At 45.7% G+C, this 13,338-nt stretch overlaps 1 protein-coding gene across 1 annotated transcript; it reads right to left on the reverse strand.

Annotated features, from left to right (window-relative positions):
- Nucleotides 1–6,792: 6,792 nt before the first annotated feature.
- LOC127303086 (probable 2-oxoglutarate-dependent dioxygenase SLC1) lies at nt 6,793–12,064 on the reverse strand. The gene is made up of 3 exons (XM_051333864.2): nt 11,432–12,064; nt 9,656–9,977; nt 6,793–7,302 (listed from the first exon to the last, which is right to left on the reverse strand). Exons 1-3 carry the CDS (start codon nt 11,971–11,973, stop codon nt 7,045–7,047), a joined length of 1,122 nt encoding a protein of 373 aa, XP_051189824.1. The 5' UTR covers nt 11,974–12,064; the 3' UTR covers nt 6,793–7,044.
- Between the last annotated feature and the right edge of the window lie 1,274 nt (nt 12,065–13,338).

Raw genomic sequence — 13,338 nt, forward strand, 5'->3', positions numbered from 1 at the left:
CATCAAGAGGAGTCGCACTTGCAACGTTCGCAAACTTGTTAGAAAAATGGACGTTCTTCCGGAGCTGGTGACGGATCTACAAGCATCATCAGCCCGAGGCGCAGCTGCAATGACCTTAACTATGTGCTTAGCACATAACCCGGAGCTTGATCTTGAGCAGGTAACCACGGGCGTTCCTCCGGATGCGGATGTTAGCGCGCTCCTGGATGCAGTGAGCGGCTACGACACCCGCATCGCGCGCAGGATCCGGCATGAGGAGTTCTACGACAAGGTCGTTCTTCCTGCGGACGAGCCCTTGGAAGCCGAACTTCAAAAGGAGCGCGACGCGGAGGCGCGACCTGCGGAATCCGGAACCCAATTTACCTGGACCAGCTCCAAGGACGCTCCCCAAGAGGAACCCAAGGCCAGCGCTGCAGCTTCTGAAGAAGAGGAAGAGAGTGATGAAGACGTGTCATCTCCGGCCGAAGACGCCAAGGAAAAAGATCCAGAGGGCGAGACTTCTCCGGCTAGGGGGGAATGAAAACTTTTTATTCCTGCGGGAGAAACAATGCATCATTTTGGCCCCAGCGAGGGTTTGTAATATAACTTAAATTCTTAAGTATCTAGGGACGAAACAATTATGCATGGGCGGAAAACTTATCCTGCTATCCGTTAGAATTATTTGCATGTTTCGTTTGTTAAAAGCAAGTGCTGGTTTGTTAATTTTCCGGCTTACTCGTTTGACCTTCCACGAGCCGGAAAACCTTTGGCCGGAAACGCTCGCCTGCGGTGACGAAACCTAATGGCGTCCGTCCATAACCGCGGAAACAAGCCCCCAGCCTAGGTGCCGGAAGTCGCTACCAGGAATCCACGAGTTCGCAACGAAAAAAATTTCCACCAGAAAACTTAAGCTTACGTCCTAAAGGACGATTTTGAAAAATCACAACTTTCATACACGCCTAGGCGGAAACATCCAGCTCTGCGGTTTTAGTCGGAAAAACATACACGATCTAAAATGAACAAGTAAAGGAGGTAAAAGACTCAAAGAGTGAACCATAAGCTTTATTTCATTGATCATGTGTAACTATTACAGAGTTTGTAATTCGGAAAAAATACGCTAAGTGTAGAAAGGACGTAGCTGTGCAATGTTCCAGGGGCGATCTGTCTCGTCGTAGATGTCATCCGGATCCTCACGCTTGCGTTTCCGGTACCAATTAGCAGGTCTGTCCTTCAGCTCTCGGAAATCAACAAGGTAGTACGATCCGTTATGAAGCACTTTGCTAACGACGAAGGGTCCTTCCCACGGAGATTGCAACTTATGGTCTTTCACCTGCCGAAGGCGGAGGACCAGATCTCCTGCCATGAAGGAGCGATTCCGAACTCGACGACTGTGATAGCGTTGGAGCTTCTGCTGGTAGATGGCGGAGCGCTGGTCAGCTAAGTTCCGAGCTTCCTCGATCAGGTCCACAGCTAGCTGTCTGGCCTCGTCAGCTGTTTCTTCATTGTAGGCGGAAACTCGCGGTGAATCGTGGATGATGTCGGAGGGAAGCACGGCTTCGGATCCGTATACCAGGAAAAATGGGGTAAACCCTGTTGATCTGTTAGGGGTAGTTCGCAAACTTCACAAAACAGCTTCCAACTCGTCAGCCTAAGCTCCAGCTGCTCGTCGCATCGGTTCTTCAAGGCGCGGCTTAATTCCTGATAATATTAGGCCGTTAGCCCTTTCAACTTGACCATTGGATTGTGGGTGAGCCACAGAGGCAAGGTCCAGTCGAATCCCTACTGTCTCACAGTAATCCCTCAACTCTCCTTGAGCGAAGTTTGTGCCATTATCTGTGATTATGCTGTGTGGGATGCCGAATCTCATCACGAGGCTGCAGACGAATTTTAGTGCCGTAGCACCATCGGCTTTCCTCACTGGCTTTGCCTCGATCCACTTGCTGAATTTGTCAATAGCGACCAGAAGGTATTCAAAACCGCCAGGAGATGATCTTTTTAACTTACCAACCATATCGAGCCCCCAGACCGCAAATGGCCAGGTGATAGGTATGGTCTTCAGCTCTTGGGCTGGAGCGTTTGGTTGAGTAGCATAGTACTGGCAACCTCGGCAGGTTTTTACCAACTTGTCAGCATCTTCTTTAGCTATGAGCCAGTAAAATCCTAGCCGGAAAGCTTTGGCAACGAGGGACCTGGGGGCGGCATGATGCCCGCAGTCCCCTGCATGGATCTCTCTGAGGATTTCAATGCCATCTTGATTGGAGACGCATTTGAGAAATACCCCTGCTGCACTTCGTTTGTAGAGCTGTCCATCAACAATTGTGTAGGATCTTGCTCGTCTGATGATCTATCGCGCAAGGACCTCGTCCTCTGGCAACTTCTGATCGATGAGGTAGTCCAGGAAAGGCTGTGTCCAAGCCGGAATGATAGCCATCACTTCCCTAGCCGGAGATACTGCCACTTCTGGGTTTTCTGGGTTAGCGCCCTTCACCGAGGGTATCCGTAGGTGCTCCAGGAAAATGCCAGGCGGAATTGGTTTTCTGCCGGATCCGAGCTTGGATAGCATGTCTGCCGCTGCGTTATCGTCTCTCCGGACGTATTTGACTTCGTATCCTAGAAAGCACTTGGCGATCTCGTCAACTTCGTCTCTGTAAGCCGCCATGACGGAATTTCTGGCGTTCCAGGTTCCAGCTACCTGCTGTGCCACCAAGTCGGAATCTCCGCAGCAAATGATGTGTTTGATCCCTATCTCCTTAGCGATGCGCAGTCCGTGTAGTAGAGCCTCGTATTCCGCCATATTGTTTGTAGCTTGGAAGTGGATCTGCAAAACGTATTGCAATTCTTTTCCGGTAGGGGATTTTAGGGTGACTCCGGCTCCTGAGCCTTGATGCTGTTTGGATCCATCGAAGTGCATAACCCATGTCTCTGGTTCCGGCTCCAAGCTTATGTCCGGAGCTTCTGTCCAATCTGCGACAAAATCTGCCAAGACCTGGGATTTGACCGTGGTCCTAGCTTTGTAGTTGATGTCGAAGGCGGACAATTCAATGCCCCATTTTGCTGTGCGTCCTATTGCGTCAGCGTTGTTGAGAATCGTTGACAGTGGAGCCTTGCTCACGACTGTTACTGGATGCTCCTGGAAGTAGTGTCGCAGCTTCCTGCTGCCTAGGAATACTCCGTAGGCTAACTTCTGAAAGTGCGGGTAGCGCTGTTTGGATTCCGTAAGGACTTCGCTAATATAGTAGACTGGCCTTTGGACTCCATATTCGTGACCTTCTTCCTGTCGTTCCACTACGATGACGAGGCTGATGACCCTGTTGGTAGCTGCCAGGTAAAGGAGCATAGGCTCTGACTCTCCTGGAGCTGCTAGGATAGGTGGGGAGGTGAATATGTCCTTCAACCCTAAACCCTAAACCCTAAACCCTAAACCCTAAACCCTAAACCCTAAACCCTAAACCCTAAACCCTAAACCCTAAACCCTAAACCCTAAATGCTTGAAATCACGAGTTTTGACGATGCCGAAAACCCTAAACCATAAACCCTAAACCCTAAACCCTAAACCCTAAAAAACCCTAAACCCTAAACCCTAAACCCTAAACCCTAAACCCTAAACCCTAAAAACCCTAAAAACCCTAAAAACCCTAAAACCCTAAACCCTAAACCCTAAACCCCTAAACCCTAAAACCCTAAACCCTAAACCCTAAACCCTAAAACCGTAAACCGTAAACCCTAAACCATAAACCATAATCCCTAAACCCTAAACCCTAAACCCTAAAACCCTAAACCCTAAACCCTAAACCCTAAACCCTAAAACCCTAAACCCTAAACCCTAAAACCCTAAACCCTAAACCCTAAAACCCTAAACCCTAAACCCTAAACGCTAAACCATAAACCCTAAACCCTAAACCCTAAACCCTAAACCCTAAACCTAAACCCTAAAACCCTAAACCCTAAAACCCTAAACCCTAAACCCTCAACCCTAAAACCCTAAACCCTAAACCCTAAACCCTAAACCATAAACCATAAACCATAAACCCTCAACCCTAAAACCCTAAACCCTAAACCCTAAACGGCGGGCATTCAAACTATATTCAAAACGGTGGGCAAGAAGATCCTTTGCCCGGGGCTGAGGTTCACCAAACTTGCACTAGATCTCTGATGAAATAGCATGTTGTGAACCTAAAAATGATTTTTACAAAAAATCCTGAGCATTATATAAGGTACATGTAGTTCAAATCTGGTCGGTCTCCTACCGATTTGGCATGAATTGGTCTTTTTCATGAGGGGTGGACGGAAAGGTTCCAGATACACCGGTTAAGAAATTGTCTATCTTATGTGGTCTAATATTTTTGAAAAATATGTTGGTACCAATGTGAAATTTTAATTTGGTGGTTGCTTCACAAAACACCCCATTTTCGACACCTCAAAAATAGAAAATGGTTTTTTCGTGCGATGAAATGGAAAACTTCCTGCTGCAACATCGTAGGACATCCCAAGATGCACATGTGTGCACAATATGGGCACATTATCTGAAACTATGCGACGATTCTAGCCATAACATTAGTTGTTCTGTGTGAAAGCCATAAAACATCAGACATGATAGCTCATTTTTTGAAGATTTTTTGAGATGTTTTCAATATTCCGTGTTTCATATTTTTTCAAGATAGATCTTATTTATCTGAAAATTTTGATATATTATTTGTATTTTTCTGAATTATAATGATTTAGTTATGATTTTTCGATGATTAATGTGGTAAAATGGAAAATAGCTATGCCGACGGCAAAGCCATCGGCACATGGCTGAAATATGTGCCGACGGCAACAGTCCTGACAACTGTTACTTCGCCAAGTTACGACGGAGAGGCTGTGCTGACGGCCAAATCAGTGCCGACGGTTGCCGTCGGCATAGATCTTCATGTGCCGACGGCTAACCTCATTGCCTGGCCGGAACGGGTCCTCAGGCGACGGCCCCGATATTTTACCGTCGGCACCTCGGCGCGTTCACGTAGTGAATTAAATAACCAAAATTATGGATCAGGCTATCTAATCTATAATATCTATAAAGTTCATCCCCACTAAGATGCATTTAATGTTTGCAAGCTGAAATTTGGTGCATCCACATCATCTTAATTAATTTTATCCGTTGGATTTCAAATCTATGGTCGTCGAGTCTTTCTTAATTAAGAGCTTCCACATCTTCCAATCTTCAGCGTCAGCCTACACACACGTTCACATCATCAAGTCACTTAGTCTTACAGTCGTATCCTCCTTCCACCAGAGCTCTCCGTCAGTTACTTCTTTCATGCCTTCTCGATTCCTGCTTGCTTAACTGAAGCGCCAGCATGGTCCATCCGTAGGGATGCATGGAGTCTGTCCAATTACTTTCTTCCGACCTCAAAAATCAATTGCCACTTAGCACTGCGACTCATCGTCTCCTACAGGTTCCATCCTCTTCAAATATCACCTCTTACTATTCCTCTTTGTGTTCACATATATGAATATGGGAACACTCTTTCTCTCTGTGATATTGTCAACAGGCCAGATACTGGACCGAAGGACACTACAAGCCATGATGAGATGAACTACAAGCCATGATGAGATGAACGAGAGTAGGAGAGCAGGACGAGTGGAGGTCTCCACCGTATAAGTGCCTCCTCTTTGGCCTCAGTTCCGCTGCTTTCCGAACACGCCGGCCGCGTCGTAACCAGTTTTCATCTGATGAATCCAACTGGCACCCGGGCATCGAGAATCTCTGTACTTTCTCCTCCTATTGATACATTGAGCAGTTTGCATGGGCGAGAGCATAGCTCTGACTCGAAGCCTTCATTGATTCTTTGCTGGGCAGAGCAGCTACAAGGTTTGGCACGGTGCAAGCTCTACAGGTGGAAATCCGTAAAGAGGTTATCCACTCTCCCTGATAATTTGCATCTTTACCTCAACGTTCCGTGCAGGTTTGGCTATTTGTTGCTTTCTTCTCTGTATATATCGCGTGTGGTTGCCTGTTTGTTGATATGCCAATGAGGCCAATAACTAAGATATCCGTTAGGGCATCATTATCAAAGTGGTTGTTTATCTCATTGTGGCAATGGTTCTTCTCTTTGTTTCTTTGGATGATCCCCAATCTAGGAAGGCCAAGCAGTTTGTTGAATGCACCTATACAAGGAATGATGGGATGTCGTCCTTAGAAAGTATTGTCCAGTGACAGTAAGTCTGCAGTGCGCACGTTCCCGGGGTTGTCAAGATCGCATTTTTATTTCAATCAATTTTTAACTGAAGCATTTAGCGATTCGCTAAATCCAGTTTACTAATAATTTATGAACTTGAGAGTGCTTGGTTTTCTTTTATATCAAAATCTGATTTTTTTTCTAATATCCTTTATGGCTTTATATGATCTTTTGTTGATTCATTTGCAGGGATCAACGTAAGCAATCCATAATCTTCCTTCCACATATGTTTGAGCGTCTGATCTAGGGACTGATGTATTGTGGCAAAAAACGTAAGGTTATTTAAAACTTGGGTACAATCTCTTTATTGTCTGCATTTTCTTTGGATTTATGACTGTCCTTGGCCGGAGTCTGAGATTTTGTAGGTCATGGATGCAACCAAGAGATAATCAAATTAATATAGTTCCATTAGAAGAACACAATGGCATGCCAAATATGTTATGTACAGACAAACAACTTACATCCTGAAAGTCGCAACTATTTTGTAACACGGTGACGATAATTTGTTATTCGGATCAAAACATTGGTATAACATTACAAAATTTTAAAAAATGTCAAGTTGTAGCATTGTATATAGCCAAGTAATATATTTCTCTCTCTCAATGCTTTAGGTCTACAATCCTTAGCTCTACTCAAGTATATTTTCTAAAATTTCCCACCGCAACGCGCGGGGAATCACCTAGTTAATTAAGGGGATCGATCTCGACCGATATACGTAAGTACCTGTACTAGCTATGATTAAATGATTGGAGGTGAGTGAATAGTACAATTTGACCGATCAATACATATAATAGCTCAAATGGTGAAGACTATACGATCGTAGTGGTGGTCGTGGTGTTGATAGCGACTACGATGGTGGAAATGTAATCCTTCTAGACTGGAGAAAGGTCTTGTGCTTCCCTTCAGCAGAGGAGAGGTAGTCGAGGAAGGTAGCCAAATCAGTGTCCAAGTACAGCCGCGGGGTACCTTCGGCAAGCAGCTCTGGCGCGGGCCCGATTACCCGCTCCGTAGGAAGACTGTGGAGTGAGGCCACGGAGATACGTGACCGGGTGGAGTTCACCCGCACCCGGTGCAACACGCTCTTATACCGCCCATTGCTGAATATCTGCATTTACATATAAAAGACAAAGCAAGTTAAGTATAGAGGGTGCAAAATTGACATATCATTGCTTACTAGTTTCAAATAAGGATTAATTAATATACAATAGACGTGCTGGCTCTGGCTACGGTAATTAGGTTAGCTAGATAGAAAAGCATGAAATAGTAGAAGAATCATCATGCCGTTTTGCTTAAAGCGAAAGATTGGCACATGGTGTTCATAAATATATTATGTTGTGCGCGTGTATAAGAAGTGATATGCATGATCTTCGATCGAGCAAAGTCAAAAGAAGTTTCATCAAGCACCTACAACTAACTTTATATCAAATTGAAGTGGAGTGCTTCTTCTAGGTATAGCTTGTACACGTGTTGGAACGAGGTAGATGATGCTAGCTATAAGCTAGCAGCATTGGCCTACACATATATGCCGGTGAATTTTATATATTCTCCTTTAACTACAAAAATCTTATCTTTCCAACCCATCCATCTCATGGTAGTTAATTAGTACATTAGTCTATGTTTATCGTAGCTAGCATCTTGCACGGGAAGTTTTGTCGCTACTACCTCCATTCTAAAGTTTAAGATCTATATTTTTTTGAAAGATCAAAGCAAGTGAATTTTGACCAAATTTTTACTAAAAATAGTAACATGTTGAATACAAAATCAATATCATTAGATAGAAAATGAAATAAGTTTTCATATAATATCTATAAAAAGTTGTATTTATTGATAGATTTTTCTAAAAGTTTGATCACTTATTTTGACTTTCTAAAAACATATAGGCCGTAAGCCTTGGGATGGAGTTAGTACACACGGCGTAGTCTAACTGGTCGACTTTTTCAACCTAGATTCTCTCATACTACTACTTCGCTTTCTTTTTCCTGAAAGAAAGGCTACACCTAAGCGGTTAGCAAAATCAGCTGCTGGTCTGGTTTGATTGCTCCATTATATATGCGCCCTTTTTTTGAACAAGTCACCGGGTGAACCCACCCGATAAAAGCTTCTATTAATAAAACTGGAGTACAAGAAGACCCTTAGAAGTACAAGGAATTACACAGGGGTCCAGAAAATAAGCATAAAGGACCAAAGAGAAAACTTGAAAACGCGATCAAGCACTTCGTCCTCCTCTTCCTCAAGATCGAACTCCGACGACAGACTGCGCCCATGCCTCCGGGGAACAAGCCACTTGGAGACGAGGCCCAGGAGAGCACCGACAGCCGGAGCAAAGCAGCGGCGGAGCAACAACCCTACTGCCATTGAGTCCGACGCGAAGACGGGAATCCGCCATTGAAACGTCGGAGATGAGCTCCTCAACGAAACCATCACCGCCGGCAGACAGTCTCGAGCTCAAGCCACCGCCATGGGCCTTGAGAAGCGAGAGAGAGAGCCAACAGCAACAAGTACAGCATCAGAAACTAGAAGAAGAAACCGGCTCTGCGCAGCATCTCCCGCCCCCTCGCCTCCACGGCCGGTCAGGTCGGAGAAACACGCCGCAGTACGCCTCCAAGCCAACCTCCCTCGCCACCATGGCCGGCCAAGGAAATAAGGAGGCTACCTTCTTCTTCAGTTACTGGCTCCTAGGCGCCTTATCGAGGAGCCTTGCCATCGACGAGCTCCAGTCCTAGATCCGCCACGGATCTGGAGGGAGACCGCCGGCGACGAGCCATATGGTGTTGCGCCGGAGCACTAAAAGGGCACTCAGCCCCTGCCACCTCCAGATCGAGTCGAAGACGACGACTCCACCCAATCCCCCTCGCCACCGAGGCCGGCCAGGAGCGGAAGAGGAGGCGTCATCAGGAGCTCGAGGGAGGTGTCAAAGGCCTTATTTGGAGATCAGACGAGGTGGAGGCCACCTGGACTCCGGCCACCGGAGCAGAGAGGAGTACCTCCAACACACTAACAGGCAAACCGCCGGAAACTACTCCTAACCTAGGAACCTACTCCGGCACCTCACCTCCGCCACCTCCGGCCGGCATCGCCACCAGAGGGGCTCGAGATCGGCCCGGTTTATCTCGGCAACGCCTCTGTCTACTGTAGATGAGAGAGAGAGGTGGGGGAAAATGGACTTCCCGATTATATGCGCCCTTTCTTTTTACCGCTCGACCAAACAGCCGTCATTTCGCTAGTGCTGGTTTATTTTGCTACCCTATCTAGAGAGGGTTGAATGCATCTTGGCATGCCGAGATTTCACTCTTTTGTCGTTATATCTCCTTGATGTGATGATAAGATTTTAGAAATCTTCAATGTAACTAAACTTACCCCACCTATTTAAATTAATCGGTATAAACTTTGCTAGTGCTATCTATTATGCTACCGGGTTGGTAAAAACTTGTGTTTCAAAAAAAAATTACTCGACTCACCTCGAGGTGATCGCCGACGTTGACGACGAGCGCGCCTGGCAGAGGGTCGACGAGGAGCCAGTCTTCCCCATCGCTGACTTCGAGACCATTGACCTGGTCCTGGAGGAGGAGGGTGAGGAATCCATAGTCGGAGTGCGGCGGCATCCCTAGCGTCAGCTCTGGCTCTGGGCACGCCGGGAAACAGTTGACCATCATCATATGTGTCCCGCTCTCGAGCTCCTTCAGGACCCCGCTGCCAATGATCCCCATCGCCTCTAGCGCCGCCGAGATTAGCTCTCGGAACAACATCTGGTTCGCACGAGCGTACGGCGACATCACATCCCTGGAGAGTCAAAATAAAAAAAGGAGGGTCCACATGTTAGCGTGTGTTGCCGGTACGAATGAATTATGAGTTTTTTTTAGAAAATAAATGAGTTACTTTTTTACATGTGGACATGCATCTAGTTTCTAGGTAGACAAAGTGAATCTTATTTTTTGGGAGATGACAACGTGAATATATTGGCGGATTTCATTCGATTTTTTTACCATGCCAGGCAGCCAGCCAGCCGGAAAGTGGCTTGTTTGTGTATTACCAAGTTTTTGATGAGTGAGACAGAGACGATATGCATGTTAGCTGGCTGGCTGCAAAAGGCTGCGGCATCTACTTTGTGTCAATTAGTATATCTTTCATGCTATCAGGTGCACATACATGCATAATATCTTTTTTTTTCGAAAATGGACACTTTATTACTTGCGCAATAGACCCGACCTCTGCATAACTAAGATGCACACAGCCGCACATAAATTCGTTACAAAACCAGAAAGGTGTTCAAATGGAAAAATAAGGTTCAAAAGACAGAAACAAAGACTAGCTAGGAGGATCTAGCCGAAGGTCACGCTGCCACCCATGTTGGGAGAAAATATCCCTCGCCGTATCCTCCAACCGTGAAGACACCTCCGTAAAGAGGTCCCGGTGCTCGACACGCTACAACGGTATCCATGAGCGTAGCAAAGCCGTGCATCGGTAGTTTAAAATGGAGAATTTCACTTTCCGGCCTCTGCACCAACTAGGGATGCACACAGCCATTTGGCATGAGTACTAAGATTTATAATCCTTGTTAAGATTAAAGCATAGTCCTCAAGATAAATTGCTTGAGTATCAGGTCTAGCTTGGGCCTCAAGTATAAATAGGAACCTAAATTCGCGTCCGTGGGGATTTGACTCAGGTGATGGGTTTGTACATCCACTCCCCCAACCAGTTGAGCTAGGCTCACTTCCCAGCATGCATGATATCTATCCTACATATATAGCATTCGTTTGGATTTGGTTTGCATCAGCAGATACTACCTCTGTTTCAAGGAATAAGGCGCACACGTATTCCAAAACGAACTTTGACCATAAAAATTGAGCAACAAAATCTTGATTATATTATATGTAATTAGTATCGTTGGATTCGTATTAGAAAACACTTTTCAATGATATTAATTTCATACAAACAATCTTTATCTATTTGAAGTAATTCTTGGTCAAACAAAAAGCACGTAAAACAAGGGCGCCTTATTCCTTGAAACGGAGGTAGTATATAGCAACAGCAGCATCAGCATCAGCTTCAGCTTACAGAGATATATGTGGGTGTCCACTTCAATCAAATATTCCATATTTATTATTTGAATTGAATTGAATTGCTCTGGGAATCCCTCTACTTAATGATGTCATGTCAGTGCATCCTACTACTTTAGTTTACCTTAGTTATCGACACAAGTGCAGCAGGAATGAAAGTGTTTATTACGTACGTACCTGAGGTCAGCGGGGTTGTCTGGCCAGGACGGCACCACCTCGTCTAGCCTGGCCGGGTTGCAGAGCAGCTTGAGGAAATCCCGCCAGCAGAGCACGCCGTCGTTGAGCTGGTTGAAGCTGGTCCCGTACCTTACGGGCGCCCGGATGTCAGACGACATATGGCGCGCCCGCTCCTCCTGCGGCAGCGCGAAGAAGCGGCGCGCCACGTCCAGCATCCCTTGGCTTTGCACGCCGTGGTTGACCACCTGGAAGAAGCCCAGGTCGCGGCACGCGGCGTCGAGCGCGGCCAGTTCCCTGGCGCGCTCTGATGAGCGGAGGCGAGCAAGGTCGATGACGGGTATGCTGCGGGGAGCCGCCGGCGCCGGGCGGTCGGAGGGTGGGAGGACGTAGCGTGGCGGTAGGGCCGTAATGCCACGCTCGCACAGGTGACGCACACCCTTGAGCTCCTCCTCCTCTTTGCACGAGTCCGACGAAGATGGAGCGTTGCAGGTGGACGGCTGCTGCTGCTGCTGCCGGTCCACGGCCGGGCCGAGGATCGCCATTAGCAAACACGTGGCTGCTCCACGCACGCAACAACAAGCTAGCTGCACCTACTGATTGATCGCGGCTAGGCTGGATCTTGTGGTGGATGGAATGGAGAGCAGAGCAGAGCAGGCGAGCCTGTATTTATATTTATAGAGCAGAAGAAGGTGCAAGTTGATTTTACTAAACTGGGGCAGAACTGTAAATTGACAACACTTGGTCTTCTGTCCACGGCGGACCAGCCCTCGCACTCACAGGCTGCCGCGTGGATATCCCTCCTGCCTACCTACGCTTGACTTTTCTCTCAGTCTCAGTGTCAACCCTGACTACTACTAGGAATTACTACTTCTGTTTCAATAAATAATGCGCCCTCGATTTACATGGTTTTTTGTTTGATTAAAAATTATTTTAAATATATAAAGATTATTTGTATTAAATTAGTATCATTAAATAGTGTTTTTCAATATGAATCGGACGATACTAATTACATACTATAATATAATCAAGATTTTGTTGCTCAATTTTTATGGTTAAAGGAAATACGAAAAGGCCATATTCCTTTAAAGGGAGGTAGTACATTGAGAACGTTTGCAATGGGAAGAGGAAAAAAAGGATGGGATTGACGGTACATGTTGCCCGAAACTTCAAGGTCGGTCACCAGCGTCAGGGCATTTCGCTACTCTCAGTGGACTTTTTAACTAAATGTCGCCATCTTTTACTACAATATGTTGGATTTTTGTTTGCCATGTAGTTAATGAGGAGAGATGACGAAATATATTTATTTACCAATGTTGCCCTAGTAAACCATTCAAGTTCTGGCAACACAACTACAGCAGGTAGTTTATTTCACCATGTATCTGATGATTTTGATTTTGTAATTAGCATGTTAATGTATTTTAGAACAGATTGGTCAAACTTTACATACATTGACTTTTAAAAAAAAACATGAATCTTATTCATTTGAACAGACCTAGTATTGGTATTAGTAAGAGTAAGAAGACATGTTTTGTAGTTCGGTGTTCCCCAAGTTTGCAGATGATGCAATTAGTTAGATAATTCGTTTTCTCCATACATTATTATCTACAAAATAGCAAGATCAATCTCCTAAAATAGTTAGATGATTCTTGATCTTATGCCGTTTGCTAACAAAAACCAACCATCGTGAAGTACTAGCATCCACTAATCTATACTCACTACCTCTCGACCACAAGTCTTGATATTATATTTTTTTATTCAGTACTGCTGCATCCATGGCTTTTGAGCTTAGAGCATATCCAGTCTCGACCCCCATTTTTGGGCGCGTTGGACGTTTTATTTGACCTTGGCGCGCGCTTCAAAAGCCCAATTTGTCCGACGTGGCTGTCTGGCGTCCCGAGGCCATCCTA

Source organism: Lolium perenne, unplaced genomic scaffold, assembly GCF_019359855.2.
Source record: "Lolium perenne isolate Kyuss_39 unplaced genomic scaffold, Kyuss_2.0 unplaced33, whole genome shotgun sequence".
In the NCBI taxonomy this organism is placed as follows: domain Eukaryota; kingdom Viridiplantae; phylum Streptophyta; class Magnoliopsida; order Poales; family Poaceae; genus Lolium; species Lolium perenne.

What these genes read in the sequence shown, in the direction of transcription:
- LOC127303086 (XM_051333864.2), bottom strand. Translation starts at nt 11,973, where the DNA reads ATGGCGATCCTCGGCCCGGCCGTGGACCGGCAGCAGCAGCAGCAGCCG. An exon ending in GACAACCCCGCTGACCTCAG is followed by an intron (nt 9,978 to 11,431) that starts GTACGTACGTAA and finishes TTGACTCTCCAG; the next exon opens with GGATGTGATGTCGCCGTACG. An exon ending in ACGTCGGCGATCACCTCGAG is followed by an intron (nt 7,303 to 9,655) that starts GTGAGTCGAGTA and finishes ATGTAAATGCAG; the next exon opens with ATATTCAGCAATGGGCGGTA.